Source organism: Leptinotarsa decemlineata, unplaced genomic scaffold (genome assembly GCF_025532065.1).
Source record: "Leptinotarsa decemlineata unplaced genomic scaffold, Ldec_3_MD MMD2_tig00026314_RagTag_RagTag, whole genome shotgun sequence".
Lineage (NCBI taxonomy): Eukaryota > Metazoa > Arthropoda > Insecta > Coleoptera > Chrysomelidae > Leptinotarsa > Leptinotarsa decemlineata.
The window spans coordinates 9,355,622-9,378,288 of NW_027412684.1; the positions used below are offsets into that span (position 1 = coordinate 9,355,622).

Sequence of the window (22,667 nt, forward strand, 5' to 3'; positions counted from 1 at the left end):
ATGATGTGAAGAAATCGAAAATAGCTCTTTTGATTCTAGAAAAATACAGGAAAAACCAAAAAATCCCAAATCATTTTTTTGCTTCATTATTCGCAGACATATTGAAAATCTGTCCAAATTTTGCTATTGGCACTTGATGTGGGCTCTCAGAATATATATAAATGAATCTTTTATACAGGGTTTCATCTGACTTGGGCCACCCCATCTTTGAATTTTTGAATAAGGACCTGTATTTTTGTTGTACTTTTTGGATCGTAGACGTTCACTTCATACTGAATAATTAAATTCAATTTTATATTTCGGGATTTTTCGGTAATATTTGATTATAATTGTGTGAATTTATAGGTACCTATTCATATTTTTTCCATTGCTCTGAGCGTTTTCTACAATGAACTTCGAATAAGAAAACCTCTTATGATTATCTGAAACATATCTACAACAAAAATATATTATATGTGTTTTGATGAGCAGAAAAAAAATGGTAGCAATAATAACAACCGAAACGAACACTATAATTATAAGGAATATTGAAATGAAGTAAGTAATTTAAATACACAAAAAAATTAATTGTGCAATAAATGTTCGAAATGGAGTCCTTCCATTTCGAGACAAATAATGGGACAATAAGATGGTCTGCAAGATCTCACTATTTTGGACTATTTTCTATGGGGGACTCGAGATTGAGGATTTATTTTGAATTTTTTCCCAACAATGCAGCAAAAAAGTGTATCAAGGGCAATAAATAATATGAATAACAGAGTTTAAAAATGTCTCCAAATGGAAGGACTCCTATTCGAACATTTATTGCGCCAATAATTTTTTTGGGTACCTAAATAAATTACTTCATTTCAATTTTCATTACAATTATAGTGTTCGTTACGAATGTTATATATTTATATAATATATTTTTGATGTAGCTATGTTTCAAATAATTATAAAAGGTTTTCTTATTCGAAGTTTGTAGAAAACGCTCAAAGCAATGGAAAAGATATGAATAGGTATCTAAAAATGAAAAAAACTCTCGAAAAACTCTACGATACATAGAGAGACGTGAAAGTTGCTATTATGCTTTTATTCAACTCAGTCAACCAATTTCTAGGGTCGTAATTTAAAAGGGAATAATTCACACAATTATAATCAAATATTACCGAAAAATCCCGAAATATAAAATTTAATTTAATTTCTCAGTATAAAGTGAACGTCTATATATATATTCTGAGAGCCCACATCAAGTGCCAGTAGCAAAATGTGGACAGATTTTCAATATGTCTGCGAATAATGAAGATATAGGCAAAAAAATAATTTGGGATTTTTTGATTTTTCCTGTATATTTCTAGAACCAAAAGGGCTATATTCGATTTCTTCACATCATTGAATAGGTCTCTAAAATACACAACTTTGCCACAATTTAACCGATACTCTATCTCTTATGGTTTACGAGATCCCCATGTACAGAAACGAATTTGAATAGCCCTGTATATAAAAACATATAAGTCGTACAGGACACTGGTAAATAGAATATTTTTTTAATATTGTCATTATTAAATGCTTCTATATTATAGTATGATCTATTACTTGGAGCAATGTGGAGATTTTATTTCTGTTACATTCTTTGGCAAATGGTTCAACATTTTACAACCTTCATAGACAATGGAATGACTAATTGTTATTGGCAACTTAATGTTGTTGGATTGCCTTGCCAATGACATTTATTTAAATAATTTTTATACAAATACACTGTTTTCATTATAAAGATAGAAATCACTGTTAGAATTCCATGAGTGGTAAAGAGTAAAACAAGAGTTTGTACTTTTGGATTTGCACATATACCTATCTAACGGCTCGTTTTCGCAAAATTGAAATATTTTGTAGCAGATAACCACTACATACGCCCTAAAATGGAATTCCATATTTCAGGTGAGATTCCACCAGAGAAAAATAAACATTCTTAGTTGCTTTAAACCAAGTTCATTTGCGACTACTCTGGCTGCATAACAACCAAAAGACCCTTTGTAACACAAAACATAAATATGGTCTTTAAATTTTTGTTTTCTATCGATAGGTACTGCTAAAAATTTTAAACTGCTTTTGTTCTCAATGATGTCATTCCCAATGCTGCAGGCAGCCAGTGAAGCAATTGAACCCAGGTTTGTGTTTAATAAACCCTACAAACAGAATACAGAGTCAGATGCTACAAATGCAATACGCATATATACAGACGGCTCAAAAACCAAAAAAGGCTCAGGATGTGGAGTTTACTCCAGATCACTAAGCCTAACGATTAAGTGGGAAATGGGAAAAAATACCAGCGTGGTTCAAACAGAACTGCTGGTATCTCAATCGCCACAAAAGGGCACGACAGGAGTAAAGGTAATCGCATTGCCGACTCTTTAGCCAAGGAGCGGCTGAACTAAGAATTTTAAGACCCAGTGACACCTACGGCCTGATGACTTCAACAATTGCATAACAAGACAAACGTCACACCCATGCTTAATCCCTATAAAGATGGGAGGGAATCAAAGGATGCAGTCTTGCCAGAATCACGCTGGGCGACTCTGGAAAGCTGGCGCCTGAGAAATATCTGGCGATGTCCAGGAAAAATCCACGCTTAGCAGTAGGATTTTTGACTGGCACTCTTAACTTAGGAAACACCTCCACATTATGGGGCTAGTGGCACACCTCTATGCAGGATGTGTGAACAGGAAGATGTCTTATGTGAATGTCCGGAGTTATCGTCAGAAAGAGAGTGTGTGTTCGGCGAGTCTTGGCCTACACCTTCCGGTATCAAGGAGATGCCTCCTAGTGACATGTCCACCATCCTGGAAAGGACATGATGGACGATGGCCTAGGAGAACAACTCCTCGGGAGGATGTACAATGAGTCACATGTGGCCAAAGTACTGTGTGCCTAAACTCACCCTCCCTATTCTGCAGATATACAGATACAGATGGGTATATTGTCAAGTTCACATCTGAAAGTTACTATATTAGTTTTCGAAATATTTAGAAAAAGACGATGTGAATCACACCACCTCTTTATTTTCATCATATCGTTGGAAATGATTTTAGTTAAATCATTTACATCATCGGATTGCCAAAAAATGGTAGTATCGTCTGCAAATAGTGTGAATTTTTCTGAGATATTTATAGTTGTCAGGAGGAACAATGTTGGCCCTAGTATTGAACCTTGAGCCACACCATTACGTATTTTCCCAATTCCTGAATGATGATTTGTTTCCACCATCTGGCTACGACCTGACAAACATAAGCGGAACCAGCTCAGTATCACTTCTCTGAGGCCGTGGTGAGGAAGCTTCCGCAACAGTATTTCGTGATCCACTCACCGATTACAATATGACTGATTCGTTTTTTTTATAGTCTCAAAAAGCCAACGTCTGCGTCCTCAAATTTTCTTTCTTGATTTCGGTCAAATTATTATTACTGGTAAATTGCTCAGGAAGTTTCATTTGCTTGAAACTGTTTATCTGGTTTGCTGTAATACTGTTATAATCCACTTATAATGACCTGATTTCACCTGTTATGCCTATTATGCATGAAGTAAAGGTAGACAAAAAAATATAACGTGAACCAACATAATAATTGAATTGCAGACCAAGATAATGAACTTATGTTGAAATATAATCCATCAATATCCTGTATAGTGCTTTCAAATACACCATCATGAAAAATATTACAAGTTTCCATGTTTTTCCGGCAAGTGAGTTTCTTCAATGAATTCATTCAAGAAATTGAGACATGGTTTCATTATATCGTATTGAATATATTCAATTTGATAGTATTAATCTATGTGAGAATTCAAATTCTGATTTGTTGTTACACTTTTATGTGAATTTATGATCAGCTGATTGTTGCTATGAATAAATCGAAGGAAAGCACTGTAAATATGATGAACTTTTGCCATTATCTGTTGACCGTGAAGGTCAGTAATATCAAATTATTTATAACTGGTTAATTCACACGAAGAAGAATAAATAATTTGCTTGCTGTCATCAATTTTGGAAATCTTCTGTTGATTTTTACAAAATTGAGACTTCTTCTAGTATCAATCAAGTAATTTCAGTATGAACAAGGAAATACCGAATCGATATTTGCCGCCCTTTACTAATTTCATCCCAATAGATTGAATTTGTCAAGAGTAGTTGTTTTTGAATTTCCAAAAACTATCAAGCGTTATTCCCGTTCAAAGGTGTGACAAAAATTTTCAGTTTGCCGGAAATGTTTGTAAATGAAGATATACCGTCGGATAGCATCGCTACTACTTTATCCCAAATATTTGAGGAAAATTCATAGGTATTTTCAATCCTCCGTTAGCACCTGGTAAAAGTAGGGCACTTTCAATTTGGACTCTTCACCAATGTCGCTTGTGTTCGAGTTTGCTGGTTTTTTGCTTTTTCATGGGGTGACTGGAGGCGGGGGGGTGAATGAAAACAAGTTAGTTATTACATCACTTTGTTTCTCCTTTCCTATTATGAAAGTTGTTTTCAACGATTTTTTATATTTTATTTGATTGCTCAGATATAGCCATAAGTTTTCAAATTGTCGCCCTGTATATACATCCATATAGATGGAACGGAAGAAGTTTCATTTCAATCGTGTGGTCTAAAGCACACTATCTTTTTTCATTCGTATAACTGAATTCTTATGTGAAAGTAGTTGTTTCAATAAAACTTTGTCTTCTAGTTTGTGTCTGAAAGTTACTTTTCTGCATGATCTACTACACAACTTTGTGAAGATTTTATTTTGGAATTAATTGTTTTCTTCCTTTCTTTGGAAAGGAAGAAAACAATTGATTCTAATTCTAAAATATACCCCTCACATTTTGATCTTATCATCATATATTGTTTGTTTTGATTTCAATAATTTCGAAAGTGAATTTCCATTTATGAATAATTCATCCAGGGTATACAGGGTGTAACTAAATAAGTGTAAAACATTCAAGAAGGTGATTCCTCATCGAAAAACAGATAGGATCTTTCATATAAAGAAATTTCATTGGAACATCCCTTGTTAAGATACAGCCCCTTAAAGGGGGCACATAAAATTTGTATAACAATTTTTTTCACAAATACTAAAAAACTTACAATATTGAAATTAACCTGACGCTTTGTACTACCAAAACGACACTTTACATTTATTTGGTTTACCCCATGGTTGTAAGGGGTGGAAAACGCAACCCATAAAATTCATTTCCAATGTAACTTTTTGTCTTATTATTTGTTTTCCATTTAAAGATTTATTTCCTATAGCCTGTTTCATTTTAAACAAAAAATATCTTCTGGGATTTTTGCCCAAAATAAACCAGTTCACAGCAAAAAATTATTTTAGGAACAACTACAGAGATACATCGTCATAAATGCGAAAATACGAAACTAATCTATCTAGTAGTTCGCTATTAGCGATAGTGACAATTGAATTCGTATAACGCTGTCAGTTTGTGAATTTACGAAATTGAATTAATACTAATTGTGTGTTGTTGTTCTGTTCTTAATTTGTCACTTTAATAATTCACTTGTTATTAAAATGGCATGTACAAATGAGAAAATGGTTGATATGCATTACGTTTACGGTCTGTCGCAGGGGAATGGGTTAGAAGTTTCTAGAAGATATGCTGAAATATATCCTCAACGGCAGCATCCTTCACATAGAATATTTGCTCGACTTCATCAACGATTACGTGAATATGGTTCATTCGACAAAAGAACGCAGGCTTGTGGTCACCATCGAGAAATACAAACACCACAGCTTGAAAAAGCAGTACTTAATTTGATTGAAGAACAACCTACTACCAGTACTAGAAATATTGCTTTTCAGCTAAATGTTGATCATATGACGGTATTTCGAATTTGAAAGCAACAACTCTTATACCCTCATCATCTACAACGAGTACAGGCACTGTTACCGGGAGACTTTCCGGACCGTCTTGAATTTTGCAATTGGATGCTGGAAATGATTAGAAGAAATTGTGACTTTCTGAAGACGATAGAATTCACAGACGAATGTAGTTTTTCTCGGGATTTTTTTTTATAATTAATTTTTATAATTACTACATATGGGCTGAATTTCACTAGTTCGGACTTCCATTGTCTACTATATAAAATGATTTGAAATCCCTGAAATTATTCTTTTTTACTTGTTTCAGGGATTTCAAATCATTTTATATAGTAGACAATGGAAGTCCAAACTAGTGAAATTCATCACGAAACATTGTCAATCACCTTCAAACATACATATGGGCTGATGAAAACCCTCACGCTATTGTTGAAACTAACCATCAAGAACAGCTTTCTCTTAACGTGTGGCTCGGAGTTATTGGGGATGATTTAATTGGGCCTCATTTTCTACCTCCTCGATTGAATGGTGAGGCATACGTTCAATTTTTAAGAGAAGTACATACAGTACTGCTTGAGGAAGTTCCTTTGGGCGTCAGAAGGGATATATTTTTTATGCATGATGGGGCTCCCGCTCATTTTACTCAAGTAGCACGTCAGCATTTAATTGAAACATATGCAAATCAGTGGATAGGTCGAGGAGGACCTCAGAATTGGCCCGCTCGATCCCCGTATCTTAATCCTCTCAATTTCTCTATTTGGGGCCATTTACAGCATTTGGCTTATCGTACTCCTGTTCGCGGTGTAGAGGACTTGAGAAACCGCATCATCGATGCGTGCAGGGTAATCAGAGATACCCCAGGAATATTTGAGCGAATACGTGGCTCAATGCGCCGACGTCTAGACGCATGCGTAATGTCTGAAGGTAGACATATTGAACATTTACTATGATTTCTACATGTTGTGTGTTTGTTATTAATAAATTAGTTTTGTTTTTTACCCTTTAATCGTTTAATGCAGGTGCTAACTACAAAATAATAAATCCAGTTCGCATTTATGACGATGTATCTCTGTAGTTGTTCGTAAAATAATTTTTAGCTGCGAACTGGTTTATTTTGGGCAAAAAACCCGTGAGAATTTTTATTTTAAATGGTAAACACATAATAAGACAAAAAGTTACATTAGAAATAAATTCTAGGGGTTGCGTTTTCCACCCCTTACAGCCATGTGGTAAACCAAATGAATTACTGGCTGAGTGTCTTTTTGGTAGTACAGAAGGTCAGGTTGATTTCAATATTGTAACTTTTTCAGTGCTCGTGAAAAAACTTGTTATACAAATTTTATGTAACCCCTTTAAGGGGCTGTATCTTAACAAGGGATGCTCCAGTGAAGTTTTTTATATGAAAGATCTTTTTTTCGATGAGAAATCACCTCCTTAAATGTTTTACACTTATTCAGTTACACCCTGTATAATTCTGAATATGTGGAATATGTAATATAAAAAAGTAATACAAATTATGGAATTATGAAGCAACAACAAAAATGAATTGGCGATCTGAGATGACTTGAATCATTCCAGTGGCGCATTTGTTTTTTCAGCTGTAGAAAACCAGGAAAAACCTGCAGCACCACATCATCTGAAGATCTTGATATGAATTTAACCTCATCTGTTATTCAATCCAGTTCAAGTGAACTGTAAACACAAATAGACGAGTTTCTGACACTTCATCATTTCATTAGAATCAAATATAAAATTTGTATTATACTACGAAAGCGTTGAAGGGCCACACAAAAATATTTTTTTCGATTTGTATAATTCTGACTTTCATCTCAGAATTCTGAGTTGCAAGTCGGAATTCTGACTTGAATCTCAGAATTCTGACTTGCAAGTCAGAATTCTGACTTGTATCTCAGAATTCTGACTTGTATCTCAGAATTCTGAGTTGCAAGTCAGAATTCTGACTTGTATCTCAGAATTCTGACTTGCAAGTCAGAATTCTGACTTGTATCTCAGAATTCTGACTTGTATCTCAGAATTCTGACTTGTATCTCAGAATTCTGGAAAAATGGGCATTTAAGAAAAACAAATGAACATCGTCGGAGTGCGCTCAGTGAAGAGATCAAAATAAATGTTCTTCTCTCTGTCGAATAAAGTCCCCGTGTCCCCACTAGGCAGATAGCTCGGGAACTCGAAATTAGCCAGTCTTCAGTGGCAAGAGTTCTTGTAGCTGCAAAATTTCATCCATATAAAATAACAATCCTCCAGGAACTTACTGATCCAGATAGAAGACTTCAGTTTTGCGAAAAAATGATGGATCTACTAGACAGGAATGTTGTACATAAAGAAAACTTATATTTTCTGACGAATTAACGTTTTTGTTGAATGGTGTGGTAAATCGTCAAAATTGTCGTTATTGGGCAGACAGAAACCCACACTGGATGAGCGAAGGCCACACTCAACATCCAGAAAAGTCAATGTTTGGGCAGGGATCGTTGGTGATCGAGTTATAGGACCGATTTCCTTCCAAGAAAATCTTACTGGAGCAAGATATTTAGAATTCTTGCAGAAGGACCTAGTTTCGAATTTGGCTATTTTGTTCCCTTGTCCTATAGAACCTGACGTGCAAAATAGAAACATCTGGTTTCAACAGGACGGCGCGCCTTCTCATTTTGCAAGATCTGTCCGTGAGTACCTGAATGATGTATATCCAGGCAGATGGATTGGCAGAAGAGGACCTTATGAATGGCCACCTAGGTCTCCGGATTCAACACCTTTGGACTTTTTCTTATGGGGTTACTTGAAGAGCAAAGTTTTTAAAACCAAACCGGCAAATATTGAGGATTTAAAAGAAGGAATAAGACAAGAGTGTAGGCTAATTTCTGGCGAAGTAATCAGAAATGTTCAAAACGAGTTTCAGTTACGTTTAGGGTATTGTCAGTTAGTAAATGGACATTTTGAATACTTGTTAACGAAAGACTATTGATTTTGAATTCATTTTTTAAATCAGATAATGTTGAATATCTTTCAAAGGACAAGGAGTAAAAAAATGAAATTTGGCAGGCATGTGCAACTTGTTGAAGTCATTAAAAAAAAGGGTTGTCATTTAAAAAAAATTATCGATGACGTTATATCTCATATTCAAGACACACTGTATAATTTTTGTTGCATTAAAATAAGGGCACTTTAAAATACTAATCGACGTGTCCGAGCATATTTCCGAAAGAAACAACACCTTTGATTTAGTGAATTTGTTCCATGTTAGAGACTCGCACTGTATAAAGTATCATTTATATCTTTTTTGAATATCGAGATTGCGTCAAAAAATAAATCTGCTGTAACAAGATATTCACTGGCAATCCGACAAAGTCGATAAATAGGACTATTATGACTTAGATTTGACTGAGGTGTTGGAGAAACATGAAGAACGTTGTATTATTTTTTTCAAATTAGGAGATAGCTTAGATAAAAATTTAATACAGTTAACTTTTCCATTGATCACCTTGTAAATGAAAATTAAACTGGCTATTCAGCATGTCCCCCTCGTAATGTTTTGAGGATTTTCCATTGTAGTTTTATTGGTTCATTTTCAAAAAATATCGCTTTCTAGATCGGCATCACTAAGAAATCAATAATCGAAAAGCACATTTGTTAATAAGATATTCAATGGTTTACAGTATAAATGAAAAATATTAATTTATACCTACACTTTCAAACTCAAATACAGAACAAAATGTTTTTTTGAGAGTGATGATTGGCATCCTACCCAGAACAACATACTGTAATAAATACTGATTCAAAATACTACAATAAACACTATGGTAGGACGTTTTATCTGTTGAATAACAGATCAACTCGGACAACGATACAGGCATAAAGCTAGTCGACTACAAATTCAGAATTTTGAGATACAAGTCAGTATTCTGACTTTCATCTCAGGGAATAATAATGATACATTCAGTATCAGTAGTTGTGTTCTGACGATCTCACTCCATTAAACTACTGTTCTGAGATACAAGTCAGAATTCTGAGAAACAATCAGAATTCTGAGATACAAGTCAGAATTCTGACTTGCAAGTCAGAATTCTGACTTGCAAGTCAGAATTCTGAGATACAAGTCAGAATTCTGAGATACAAGTCAGAATTCTGAGATACAAGTCAGAATTCTGACTTGCAAGTCAGAATTCTGAGATTCAAGTCCGAATTCCGACTTGCAACTCAGAATTCTGAGATGAAAGTCAGAATTATACAAATCGAAAAAAAAATTTTTGTGTGGCCCTTCAACGCTTTCGTATTATACTCGTTTTTTCGACATGAAATTTTTCCTTGGTGCACTTACTTAATTTTGACTAAGTAAGTTTTTCGATTTTGGAAAGTTGCAAAACATAACAGTCGAAGGTTATTGAGATCTCTTCGGAATAAAACAGTTTTTCAAATAAAATATTCATTTTTGAATTCCTTTTTTCTCACCGCTATCAAAACAATCAAGTCATGATAAGGTTTATTTCAACAATCAAAAATAAATGATAGAATCAAACAGTATTTCTGGATATGGGATTATTTTCTACTTTCAAGTCTTCCAATGTTAACCCTCTCATTGCTTCCTCATCTATGGAGGTGATTTCGTTATCTCCGAGGTTCACCGAGGACAAAGGGATCTTGAACATTTCTTTTTTAATTTCTGTCAAACGGTTTTCACTTACATCAATCAGATCTTTGATGTCCGCACTATCAAACGCCCCAACTTCGATATGACTAATTTGATTCCTCTCGAGCCTCAAAATTTCAATGTCAGCATCGTCAAACATTCCCTTCTTGATATCAGTCAAATTATTTTCACTGAGTATCAGCTCTTGAATTTTGATATTTTTGAAAGTGTGTGGCTCGATTTCACTCACATTATTATTATCCAGCTGAAGAGAGTTGAGTGTTCCTGATATACCGTTGAAAAACGAGGCTTTCAACTTGGCTAGGTTATTGTGAGACAAATACACAGTAGAGAGGCTGTTTATGTTTGAAAACGCACCTTCCTCAATTGTAGCTATTCGGTTCCAGGATAAGTTGATCAACTTGATGGGTAGATTATTGAAAACTCCTTTCGGAACCGAGGTTAACTTGTTTTGTTCTATCCATATCCAAACCAAGCTGGTACCTTTGAAAGTGTCCGGTTGCAACTGTGTGATTTCATTCCAGTCTAGGTTGATGTCCGTCAAATTTTCTGTGTCCTGAAAAATGTCACCAAGTACTTCCAACTTGTTTCTACTAAGATCTACATGATTCAAATCTGTGATTTTTTGGAATGCATCATTCTCAATTTCGTCTATGTTATTATTTTCTAACCTGAGAGTGGTAATCGTTGATTTGGAAAACATGGAAGTTTCTATAATTGTCAACTTATTTCCGCTCAAATCAATTCGTCCAGCAATCGTACCTTCGAAAGATCCGGCTTCGATGTGCGAAATTTCGTTGGCGACTAAATAAAGGATTTGGAACTTCAGATTATTGAACACACCCTTCTTGATTTTCTGTATTTTATTTTCGGAAAACGATACCGTTGAGATATTTGAGCCTTCCAAAGCACCAGGTTCTATATCCTCCAATCCACTGTACTCAATACGTAATTCTTCCAGGTTCAAATCAGACAAAGCTTTGCTGGGTATTGTAGGTACCTTCTGATCACTGATTCTAACGGTTTCTACGGCTGGTTTCTCGGATAATGCCTTATGAAGATCCTTTATTGAGTCAATTCCAACAGAGAATTGTAGTTCTGTTACATCTTTGTAACCCTCAACGATTATATCGTCACATCTTGAGAGAGTGACGACTGTTAGTAGCACCACAACAATGAATGTATTATGTAACATCATGAAGGATAACTTCGAACTGACTTCTAGAGATCGATCCGTAATTTATACGAACGGGTTATCTGAATGTTTAAATTCATTTACAGTTTTATGAGATAATTATTTTTTATGTTTTCGTAAATACACTGTTTTGAAGATTTACACGTCTAATAAAGTGGTATTTTGTTGTTGTTTGTAACCGTTTGAATTGTCTATCCCTTTCGATAATTATTCTCGGTCTATTCTTATTTTGTTGAAGGAAATTTTTTATTTTATTCCTCAGGCTGTTTCTTTCTAATGGAATATTCAAACCACTAATCTGTCTACATGACAGAATGGTACTGGATACAACCTGTAAAGTCGTCAGGAGTTCGGATCCCCTTCTCTGCATGGTCCGTGACCATGAGAGAGCAGGAATTGGAGCATTTCTCCTTAAGGCAGCTGCTCGAGCAGCTGATGAACTCGGTATAGTTTTCGACTCTGAACGAGGTGACTACAACTCTGTCACCGAGTTGGAACCCGTTCAGCAAAAAGCTCAGATAAAAGCCGCAGAGATCACCTTACTTCTGCGGAGACACAGGGATAAGCCAATGCATGGGGTCTTCTTCAATAATATTGAAGACTTTGGCTTATCAAAGCGCCTGACATTCGCTTTTCTCAGGTCGAGTGGGCTGAAGTCGGAAACTGAGGGGTTCATCATGGCTTGCCAGGATGGTGTCTTCAACACCTTAGTCTACCGCAGTCGCGTGATGGGTATAGAGGTTCCTGACACAAGGTACAGGGTCTGCCGCGAGGCGCCCGAGACTCTTATGCACTTGCTATCAGCATGCCTAGCATATGCGGTTTCGGCCTATATTTATCAATAAAACGCAGCCCTAAGAGTGCTATATTACCATCTACGGCACTCTTACGGTATTGACGAGACACTGATATTGAATCCATTGTGGGGAACGAGAAGTGGCGAATTTATTGGAACTATTCGCTCCCCAACCTCAGGCTCATACAACCTAATAAGTCTGATGTAGTCCTTCTCGACCTCCAGAGCATGACAATATTTGTCATGGAGTTTGTGTTCCAGATTGACCGAATGAACGACAAATTTCGGTGTCTCTCAGGGTATTGTTTTGTACCCAGTATTTTTCGGGCATCTGAAGCGAAAGTTTCCCAAAGAATTTCGCTATAAAATTCAATTTTGAGTGTTGGGATAAACACCTAACTCTCTTACAGTCGCACAAGTTCCTAGATAGATAACTCTGTCCTAGGTCTGCGACTGAAAACACCTGCACCAGAACCGGAAGGAAGTTAAAAATATTACCTCACTAAGATTTCTTCTATCGGTCAGTCGGAGAATATTAAATTTTTCCGTGATGACGTCGTAGTGGCTATCCTGTACAGGGAAATCGGTTTTGTATTACAGGAATCTCAAGAATTTGTTTCAGATTATAGTTCCAGATTATAGTTCCAGATTATAGAGAAATTACTGATACTGTGGATATATGCATTGTATAATGAAATTAATGTTTCAGGATTTTCAAAATCTTTGCTGTTCCTGATGAGGAATCCCATACTTGTATTTGTTTCGTTTTCGATTTCATTTATACGTATACATGCGATTGCATGTATACTCCGGGTGTTGCTAAAGGTTCTCTCGCGTTCCTGGCGTTTTGGCCTACATATCGGTTTCACTTCCTGTTTCTCTAAGATTCGCCTAATCAGGCCTGTAAAATTTCCAACACTGAGAGGGATGCTTTTCCCTTGACTAGCCAAACTGGGGCTTTGAAGGCATTTTCAGGTGATTGGGCTCCTCAGGGAGACTCGCAGGCTCACAAATACGTCGTGCTCTCCCAACCAACGTTTCAATATCCCTCTATTTTGTTGTGGCTGGTGGTTAGGTTAGGTACCTGAACAAAAATTCTAACCACCAGCTAGAATGCTGTGGAACATTTGCATACAGAGTTTCTGGGGAAGTATGTATGAAATGTTGAACTTGTGTAGATCGGCCCTCATCAGATGCACTGACCAATCCTCATTAACATCGAAATGATTTGTAATAAATCGTATTTAATATGAAGGTTGATTAGCTCTACTCGCTTTTTTCCAAGACATCCAAAATTATGTTTCTGTACACATAAACTTGAAATTATAAGAGGTCGATGAGTTTTGCTTTATGCAAGGTGTTTCCAAATAACGATGAAAAAATGTTTCCAGAAAAAATGGTGATAAACTTGAAAAAAAATCGTATTATTATTTTGATATCCTTCATTTTATTTTGAAACAATTTGGCAATGTTATTGGTTTATTCAACTTCAATTAGGAATAAATTATTGGATTCAAATAACACAGTTTTCAAATAATATGAAAACGAATACTTAATCAGCTCATTATCGGGATCTTGAAGATCATTTAGAGAATTTTTTTTGAAGGGCAAAACACAAGCACTAAAGAAAAATCCTTGAGGCGCTCTCAGAGCGGTGCCTGTGCGGAAGTAGCGATTCATATTGGATTTGAATCGCTAGAGATTAATAACATTTGGAAAAACTTTCTCGAGAAGTTTATTCCGCATAAACGCAGCTCTCCTGTTGAAAGAGATTTCAAAGAGTGAAATTCAAGGTGTACTGAGTTGAACCTCAAAACGATGAGCAGCCACATTCCGTCTGATATTTACTGCTCTTGGTGGAACCAATTGTGCCAAGTCACTTGAACACCTCCCGTGAAAGTATCTATAGAAGAGAGGCAAATCTCCAACCGTTCTTCGATATTCCAGGCTATCAAAGTTGCACGTGATATTCGCGTCTCCAATCAGGCGGATGGCTCTTTTCTGGATGAAATCCATCATCTTCTGGGTATGTTTGGGGGCTGAGCTCCATACATGACGACAATGCTCCAAAGAAGGTCTGAGCTGAGTTTTATAAAGCATCAAAAGTTGTTGAGGTGTGTATAGTTTTCTGGTTCGGAACAGTGTTCCAAGTTTTTGAGAAACAGCCTATGCAATTCCAGCGACATGGTTGTACCAAGACATATTGGTGTCCATTTTAACCACCAACAAACTCATCGAAGCATTTATCTTCTTAGAGAAAACCGATGCCTGTTTTTCTGTGGCATTGAATTAATCTTGGTTACTTTCACCCCAATTCGAAATCACTTCTAGATCCTCATAGAGATATTCAACCTCCTGCTGCCGTTGAAGATGTGGAGACAATATGGATTCCTGGGGAACACCAACGTTGATGGTGAAAGTATCCGAGAGATATTCATCGACGGCCACTTGCAGGGAACGTTCTTTCAGGAAGCTAAAAAGCTATTCACAAAAATGGTCCGACAAGCTCCATAGCGTCAAAATATGGCTGACATATGTTAGAAGGTCTCCTATTGATTATTGTTTACGAAAGCCATACTGATGATCGCTCAAGATGTTGAAGCCTTCCAAATATTTGGGGATATGCTGGTTTACGACTTACTCCATGATTTTTTATATCACTGATAGCAAAGCAACTGGTCTATAGTTATTTGAAAGATTTTCCTTGCCCTTTTTAGGAATAAATTGAACGCGAGCAATCTTCCAACAAGGAGGAAACACCCCTTCCTTGTAAAATAGGTTGAAAAGTCAGCAAAATACTGGTGCTGGAGTTTATTTGAGCAAGTACGATGACGGGCACTTCATCAGAGCCAGAAGCCTTGTTGATATTGAGCTGTTTTAAAATTCGCCTGACTTGACGCTGTTGAAAAGTAATTTCCGGCATTGTGGATTCTAGTGTGGAAATAGTGGATGGTTTCTTTCCCAGAAAATCGAGTGTGGGGTGGGACGCGAATTGTTCAGCTAGTAGATTTGCTTTTTCTGTGGCTGTTGTTGCAATTGAACCTTCCGCTTGTGTTCTTGTGTTCACAATATTGTTTCTTTCGTTCCCGAAGAAAAAATATTGACTATTTTTAGTGACCTCCAAATACATTTCTGTTGTAAAAATTAAAAACCTCCAATATTTTTAAATCCGGGCATTGTTTTTGCACAGATCAGTTATAAAAGTAAACAGTTATTAAGTCTTTATTCTAATCGTTGAATGTTTTGATCATCTGCTAATGACTGATATCACGAAATGAAATGAAAAAAAAAACATAATCAAGTATAATTAATGTACTGATAAAGTAATTTTGAAAGTGAGCGGGTTGAAGTTCAAAGTAATAATGGCCTAATTGTAAAGATTGGCGTGAAGTTATCCACAGATTTCTGGCCACACATGCTGACGTAGAGGAAAATAAAAATCTGTGGTTGGGATACGAACTCATTAGCACCCGTACTAATATCTGTGGCTGGAAATACCTATTCACTATAGGTTGAACGTGGAATTAATAAGACCATTTGGTGTTTAACTTTTTTATAGAATCTTGAGTAGATTGACGCGTTGATAATCGTTTTCTCATCAACAATACAAATTTAGGGAAAAATAAAATTGGAAATATTAGACTTACTTTCCCATATAGAAATGATATCCGATGATGTGCGTCCATCAAAATCACACAACTTCCATAGTTTCTTGAGTAGATTAACTTGGTGATGACAGTTTTCTTGTCATCTAAACAGATTTCGAAAAAGAAATTGTTGAAACAATCAGACTCATTTTTTGAGACTCCTTGTATTCATGAAAATCATACAACTCTTATAGAATCTTGGGTAGATCGATATAGTGAAAACTGTTTTCTTGTCGTGCCGGTTGTATTCCTTCACAATGTATGAGCAATCCACTTCAATTCTCTCCTTTCTCTTACTATCAAAACGCTGAACTTTACTCAGAGGTTTCCAGCAAAATTCAATAGGATTGTTACAGTTTTATTGTCTTTCCAGGCAACATTTGAAATTTCTGTGCCCTTATATTAGGCAACATATTCATATGTAGCACCTCTATCTGCTTTTTTCATAGCTTTCTCATTTGGCAACTTACAGTTTGATATCCTATTTCTCCGTACAATACCCAGGCTCAGTATTCCTCTTCCAGCTAAGTATGATATCAACGGAATCGAGGTAAAATAATTATCGAAGTAAATTCTGTGATTCAGGTTGTCTGGAATCATTTGTGCCAAACGAACCACGACATTGCTGCTAGCACCCAAATCAGGAACTTCTGTTGGGTAATCGTCATGTTCTTGTCCTGCATAAATTTCAACTCTATGAGCAAATCCTGATACGGAGGATAAAACGAAGAGTTTCAACCCCAACTTATGAGGTTTAAGTGGTAAATATTGCCTCGGAAAATGTCTTGCTTTTGTAGAACAAATTTGCTCAACAAGAGATAGGTACTGCTGCATTGGAACTTTTGAGAAGTTTCTGTTCAGTGCATCATAAAGAGGTCTTATTTTTTGCAGTCTATAAGAATGTGGCTTGTTTGCTTCATTATTGTTGAAATAAATGAATTGTTTTATCTTTTCGAAACGACTCGCCGGCATTGTTTTTTTTTATTGTATCAAATCCCAAGCTCTCAGACCAATAGGATCGGGTGTTCGTATTATGAAACAATGACATGTAGAAGCAAATTCCAATATATTGTCTCACCTCTGTACTGGTTATATTGACAGGTCTACTGGGATCCTTCTATATTGCATATAGATTTGACTCTTCTACAATATTACTGACTATATCATCGGTGAATAAAAAAGTGGAGAATTGATAAGGAGTATTCAATTCCATGATACTAGCTGGAAGACTCAAATTCCAAAGAAATTTCATCTGGGTTTCATTCAGTATGAGATTTTTTTTCTTCCAAATAATTTTTTTTTTCTTCTGCTGACCTTTTCGATTTGTTTTCTTTCCATTCGATGAGCTTTCTGATGTGGAAGGAACTGATACTGTCGTTATCACAACATTAGTTTCTTGCTGGGTTTCATCAAGGGTTCCTTCTTCATCGGCTGTATCATCCAAGTCCAATTCGTTTTCACCTTGTTGATCTTCAAAATGTGAAACAAAATTCTCCAAATCCTGATCGCTCGACAGAAAATTTGGATCTGCGATGCTATCATCAGAAAAATCAGCCGTCTTCACTTTCACTCAGATTCTGTAGTGTTTCTTCCAAATCTTTATCTGAGAGGTATTTCTTAGCAGTCATGCTAAAAACACATTTCATATGAACTTATCGCATGTTGCTGCACATATGCAACAAACTATATTTATAACATAACGAAAAAAATTATGTAAAAAACAGCCTGCGATTTATGGATGTCATAAAATGTGTCTTACCTGATGGTTTGGTAATTTATTCGTATTCTTGAACGCTAGGAGAGAAATCAAATATTACCATAAACAGGTAGTGAAATTCTAACCTCACACTCTCAACGGAAACTCATTTTAAACTAAAACCAGGGCCGTTCAGGGGCTTTTTGAGGTACGAAATTCCGTACCAGACATTGTTGCAGATATGTTACAACGTGCACGAATACTTCTGCTACGACCTCAATTGGAAACCGATATTACACTGAAATATCTGTTTTGTATACAGTTTTTCATCCCTCAGTTGTCAGATTCACTCCAATATTCTCGATGGGTTTCCCGATATTTTATATTTTCGTGCATCATATATTTCGACAATTCGATTTCATCAAAACAAATTCCAGATAAAATCTGAATCATTCCTGGAAGACCTAAATAATATTTTGAATTCTGGAGATGTCCCTAACGTTTACCAACCTGACGAACTGGATAAAATTTATCAGGGAATGAAAGGAACGCTACAAGAACTAGGGTTGGCAGCAACGAAATCCAATTTGTTTGCGGTTTACCAGAAACAAGTGCGCTCCAATTTGCATAACGTGATTACGATGAGGTGAGTTATATACTCAAGAGGAACGGAAAATATTTTTTCTTGGTATTTCGTAGTTTACAAATGTCTCATGCGACTTTTTGGGTGTTTCAAAAGTTTTGTTCGTTTCAGTGTCAATAAATATTTATTAGACTGTCGAGATATATACTGAGCTATAGAGATTTTGGTACCCTTTGCTGTTAATTTTTTTCAAATTTGAATTTCATGCCTCTGTTATGCTTATCACTTTAAGATGAGCCCCCAAGTTTTTTTTGAGAACACAGGCACTACAGAAAAATCCTCTCAGAGCGGTGCTTGTGCGAAAGTAGCAATTCACATTGAATTTGAATCGCTGGAGATTACCCCCATTTGGAAAAATGTTCTCAGAAAGTTCATTACACAAAAACGCAGTTCTCCAAATGAAAGAGTTTTTGAACAGTGAAGTTCGAGGTTTACTGAGTTGAACCTCAAAAGGATGTCCGTTGCGTATTTCTGACATGTACCGCTCTTTGTGGAATCAAATGTGCCAAGTCACTTGATCACTTCCCGTGGAAACATCTATAGAAGAGAGACAAATCTCCAACCTTCCTTCGATGTTTCAGGCTATCAAGGTTGCATGTGATGTTCGCTCTCCAAACAGGCGGACGGATCTCTTCTGGATGGAATCCAGCAACTACAGGGTATGTTTGGGGGCGGAGCTCCATACATGAGAACAATACTCCAAAGAAGGTCTGATCTGAGCTTTGTAAAGCATCAAAAGTTGCTGAGATGATTCGGAACAGTGTTCCAAGCTTTTGAGAAGCAGGCTTTGAAATTCTAGCTACGTGATTGTGCCAAGACATATTGGTGTCCATTTCAATCCCTAACAAACTTATCGAAGAAGAAAGCGGAATTTTCTGACCTGGCATTATTATATCCAGTTCGGAGACATTATCTTCTTAGAGAAAACCGATGCCTTGGTTTGTGGCATTGAATTAATCCTGGTCCCTTTCACCCCAATTTAAAATCACTTCTAGATCCTCATTAATATGTGCAACCTCCTGCTGCCGGTGAAGGTGTGCCTCCGTAGCCGATGTCCTAGAATCCACATGGAATGACAAGACAAAAATATAGGTGACATACGATAGGAGGTCGTCTGTTGATCTTTCTTTTCGAAAGCCATAATAATGATCGCTCAAGATGTTGAAGCCTTCAGAATATTTGAGGATATGATGGTTTACGACTTTCTCCATGATTTTTCCATATCACTGATAGTGAAGAGACTGGATCTAAAGTTATTTGTGAAATTGTTCTTGCCCTTTTCGGGAATAGGCTGAACACAATCAATCTTCCAGCAAGAAGGAAAAACTCCTTTCTTGTAAGATAGGTTGAAAAGTCTGCAAAATATTGGTGCGAGTTAATTTTCGCACTTTTCAAGTACGATGACTTCATCAGGACTTGATATTGAACTGTTTCAAAATTCGCCTAGACTAGACGCTGTTGAAAAGTAATTTCCGGCATTGTGGATTCTAGTATGCGAATAGTGGGTGGTGTCTTTCCCAAATAATCGACTGTGGAGTGGGACGCAAATTATCCAGCAAGTAGATTTTTTATTTTTTGTGTCAGTGGTAGAATTGTGGATTTTGTAAAGTTCTGATTAACAGCTTTAGCTGTCCACCAGAAGGATCTAGACCCGTTAGGATTGGCAAGCAGTTTATTCCCAATTCTCTGATTGCAAAGTTTTTGCTTTCATTTGTCCTAAGTTTGCAGCTGTTGCGAGCATTAACAAACCTAGTTCGGTTTTCGACACTGGGATTTTTGCGTCACTGCTGGTAGACGATATTTATGGAGGCGACAGCTTGCTCGCAATTTTTGTTGGACCAAGGATAGCCGTTAGAAGGTCGTGGTTGACCTACAGTAATCCAGGACGAGAATTTGAAGACCCTGGTGGAAACTGACCTATCACAAATGATGTGTGAGATGGCGGAAGAACTAGACGTCATTTCCCATGCGGTTTTTGATGGTTCAAAGCGTATTGGAAAGGTCGAAAAGCTCAAAAAGTGGGTGCCCCACAATTTGTACGATCGACAAGAATTGTCACGTTTCGAGGTCTGTCACGTGTGGTGAAAAGTAAATCCCTTGCGACAACAGAAGACGTAGAGGACAGTGATTGTACACCGATGAGCCATCCTGGCACTTCTAAATGACCAAAACATGGTTACAGTATGTTGGTCAGCTGCTGGTGTGATTCACTATAGCTTTCTGCAAAAAGAGGTCCAGGGCAACGTCCGTTAGCACATTACATGAATCGTCCTCCGAAAATTGAACGAATTGAGCGTCGAAGTTTTGCCCCACCCACCATACTTCCCAGACCTCTCGCCAACCTACTACTATATGCCTGCGGATATGCGAGGGGGCGTTGTTGTGGAACAGAATCGAACCTCTTCTTGCAGCAAGTTATATTGAATCACACCAGCTGCTGACGATCATACAGTAACCATGTTCTTCTTTTGATGTGTTTTTGTCATTAAGAAGTGCCTGAGTGGCTCATCCGTGTCCAACCACGGCCTTGAACGTCTTCTGTTGTCGTAGGGATTCACTGTTCATCACACAATTTTCATGCTGACGCCATTAATCGACTTGTGTTATGTTGACAAAAGTGCATTAATTTAAATTGCGCTTATTTTGATTCAATTGAATAAGTATCCAATGAGATACTACAGAAAGTTGATTCCTGCAAACGGGCAAAACTTTTGAAACAACCTAATGAAATAAAATATTTAAGTCGGTTCATTCACACAGAAGGTTCTTATTCAATATACTTCATGGTACACTCTGAATCAGAAATATCTACTAATATAAAGTGTCCAATGGTAAAACTAATATGGTAAAACTAATATCTCATGCTGTGAAAGTTTTCACAGCATGAGATATTAGTATGTGGGGATTCTCAGGGTAGGAAATTATTATTGTTTTGTCAATGCAAAAAACAAGATGGCGGATGATATTTGTAATTGTGGTTCTATTCGATTCAAAATCATAATTTCCGACACTGACAATCCCCACTTATCAATTTCAAGGCAATGCAATTAATTACGGGTCTGACCCCTCTGGACCTGTAACCTGTAAGTTGAGTAGGTTGAGGTAATGGCCATGTTACGATTGCGCACGGCTAGTGTAAACCTCAAAGTAGTAATGGGTCAATTGAGGCTGAGCCTATGGCGAGAAACGCTTACTGCGCTACCCTTGCTGCAGGCAACCAGTGATACAATTGAACCAAGGTTCGTGTTTAATAAACCCTTCAAAATACAAATAAAACAGAACACAGAGTCAGATGCTACAAATGCAATACACATATACGGCTCAAAAACCAAAGAAGGTTCAGGATGTGGAGTGTACTCCAGATCACTAAGCCTAAGGATTAAGTGGGGTTTGGGAAAAAATACCAACGTGGTGCAAACAGAACTGGCTGGCATCTCAATTGCCACAAAAGAAATAACCAGGAAATGAATTTCTGTCAAAAACATAACATCTTGTACTGCCAACAGACAAGCCCTGTTAGCCTTGAATAGACAACGTGTTACCTCAGGGCTAGTACTAGATTGCCGCCAAGATTTAGCCAAAGCCTCGGTAGATAATAACATTATTCTGAGGTGGGTTGAAGGGCACGATAAGAGTAAAGGTAAACACATTGCCGACTCTTTGGCCAAGGAAGCGGCTGGACTAAGAATTTTAGGATTCCATGGCACTACATCCTGATTGCGGAATTAGTCAAATGTTACACCCATGCTCAATCCCTAAAGAGACGGGATGGAAATGTGGCCTAAGTGCTGTGGGCTTACACACCCTCCCTGCTCTACAGATACAGATACAGAATCCCCACCTACTAATTTTGATTCGAATCAGACCATTATTATAAATTTCGTCCGTCATCCTGGAGCCAACATATTGTTTTTTTGTGTTGACAAACGAATCATAATTTCCGACCCTGAAAACCACTTATCAATTTTAAATCAAATCGGACCATACTTACAAATCTTGTTCGCCATTGTGGATCCGCCTTTTGTTTTTTCCCTTAGGAAAATTTCATAATGCATTGTCACCAAATTTATGTCAAATTAGCTTGCAAACGTATTATCCTAATTTGGAATACGGAATAGTTTTTTCTCCCGCAAGAGGGCGCCAAAATAGAAAGTTAGATAGCGAAAATTGAAGTG

General features: G+C 36.8%; 2 protein-coding genes across 4 annotated transcripts in view; one reads left to right on the top strand and one right to left on the bottom strand.

The window, feature by feature from the left end:
• LOC111506098 (dynein axonemal heavy chain 1) overlaps window positions 1-22,667 on the top strand; it is a 290,072-nt gene that overhangs the window by 198,329 nt on the left and 69,076 nt on the right. For all 3 annotated transcript variants that reach the window (XM_074181742.1, XM_074181740.1, XM_074181741.1), the window contains exon 37: window positions 18,287-18,495. In XM_074181742.1, coding sequence (XP_074037843.1) covers window positions 18,287-18,495 — 209 coding nt within the window. The remainder of the gene's footprint in view (window positions 1-18,286; window positions 18,496-22,667) is intronic.
• Window positions 10,336-11,744, bottom strand: LOC111511008 (uncharacterized). The gene has a single exon (XM_023167002.2). It carries the CDS (start codon window positions 11,711-11,713, stop codon window positions 10,379-10,381), a length of 1,335 nt encoding a protein of 444 aa, XP_023022770.2. The 5' UTR covers window positions 11,714-11,744; the 3' UTR covers window positions 10,336-10,378.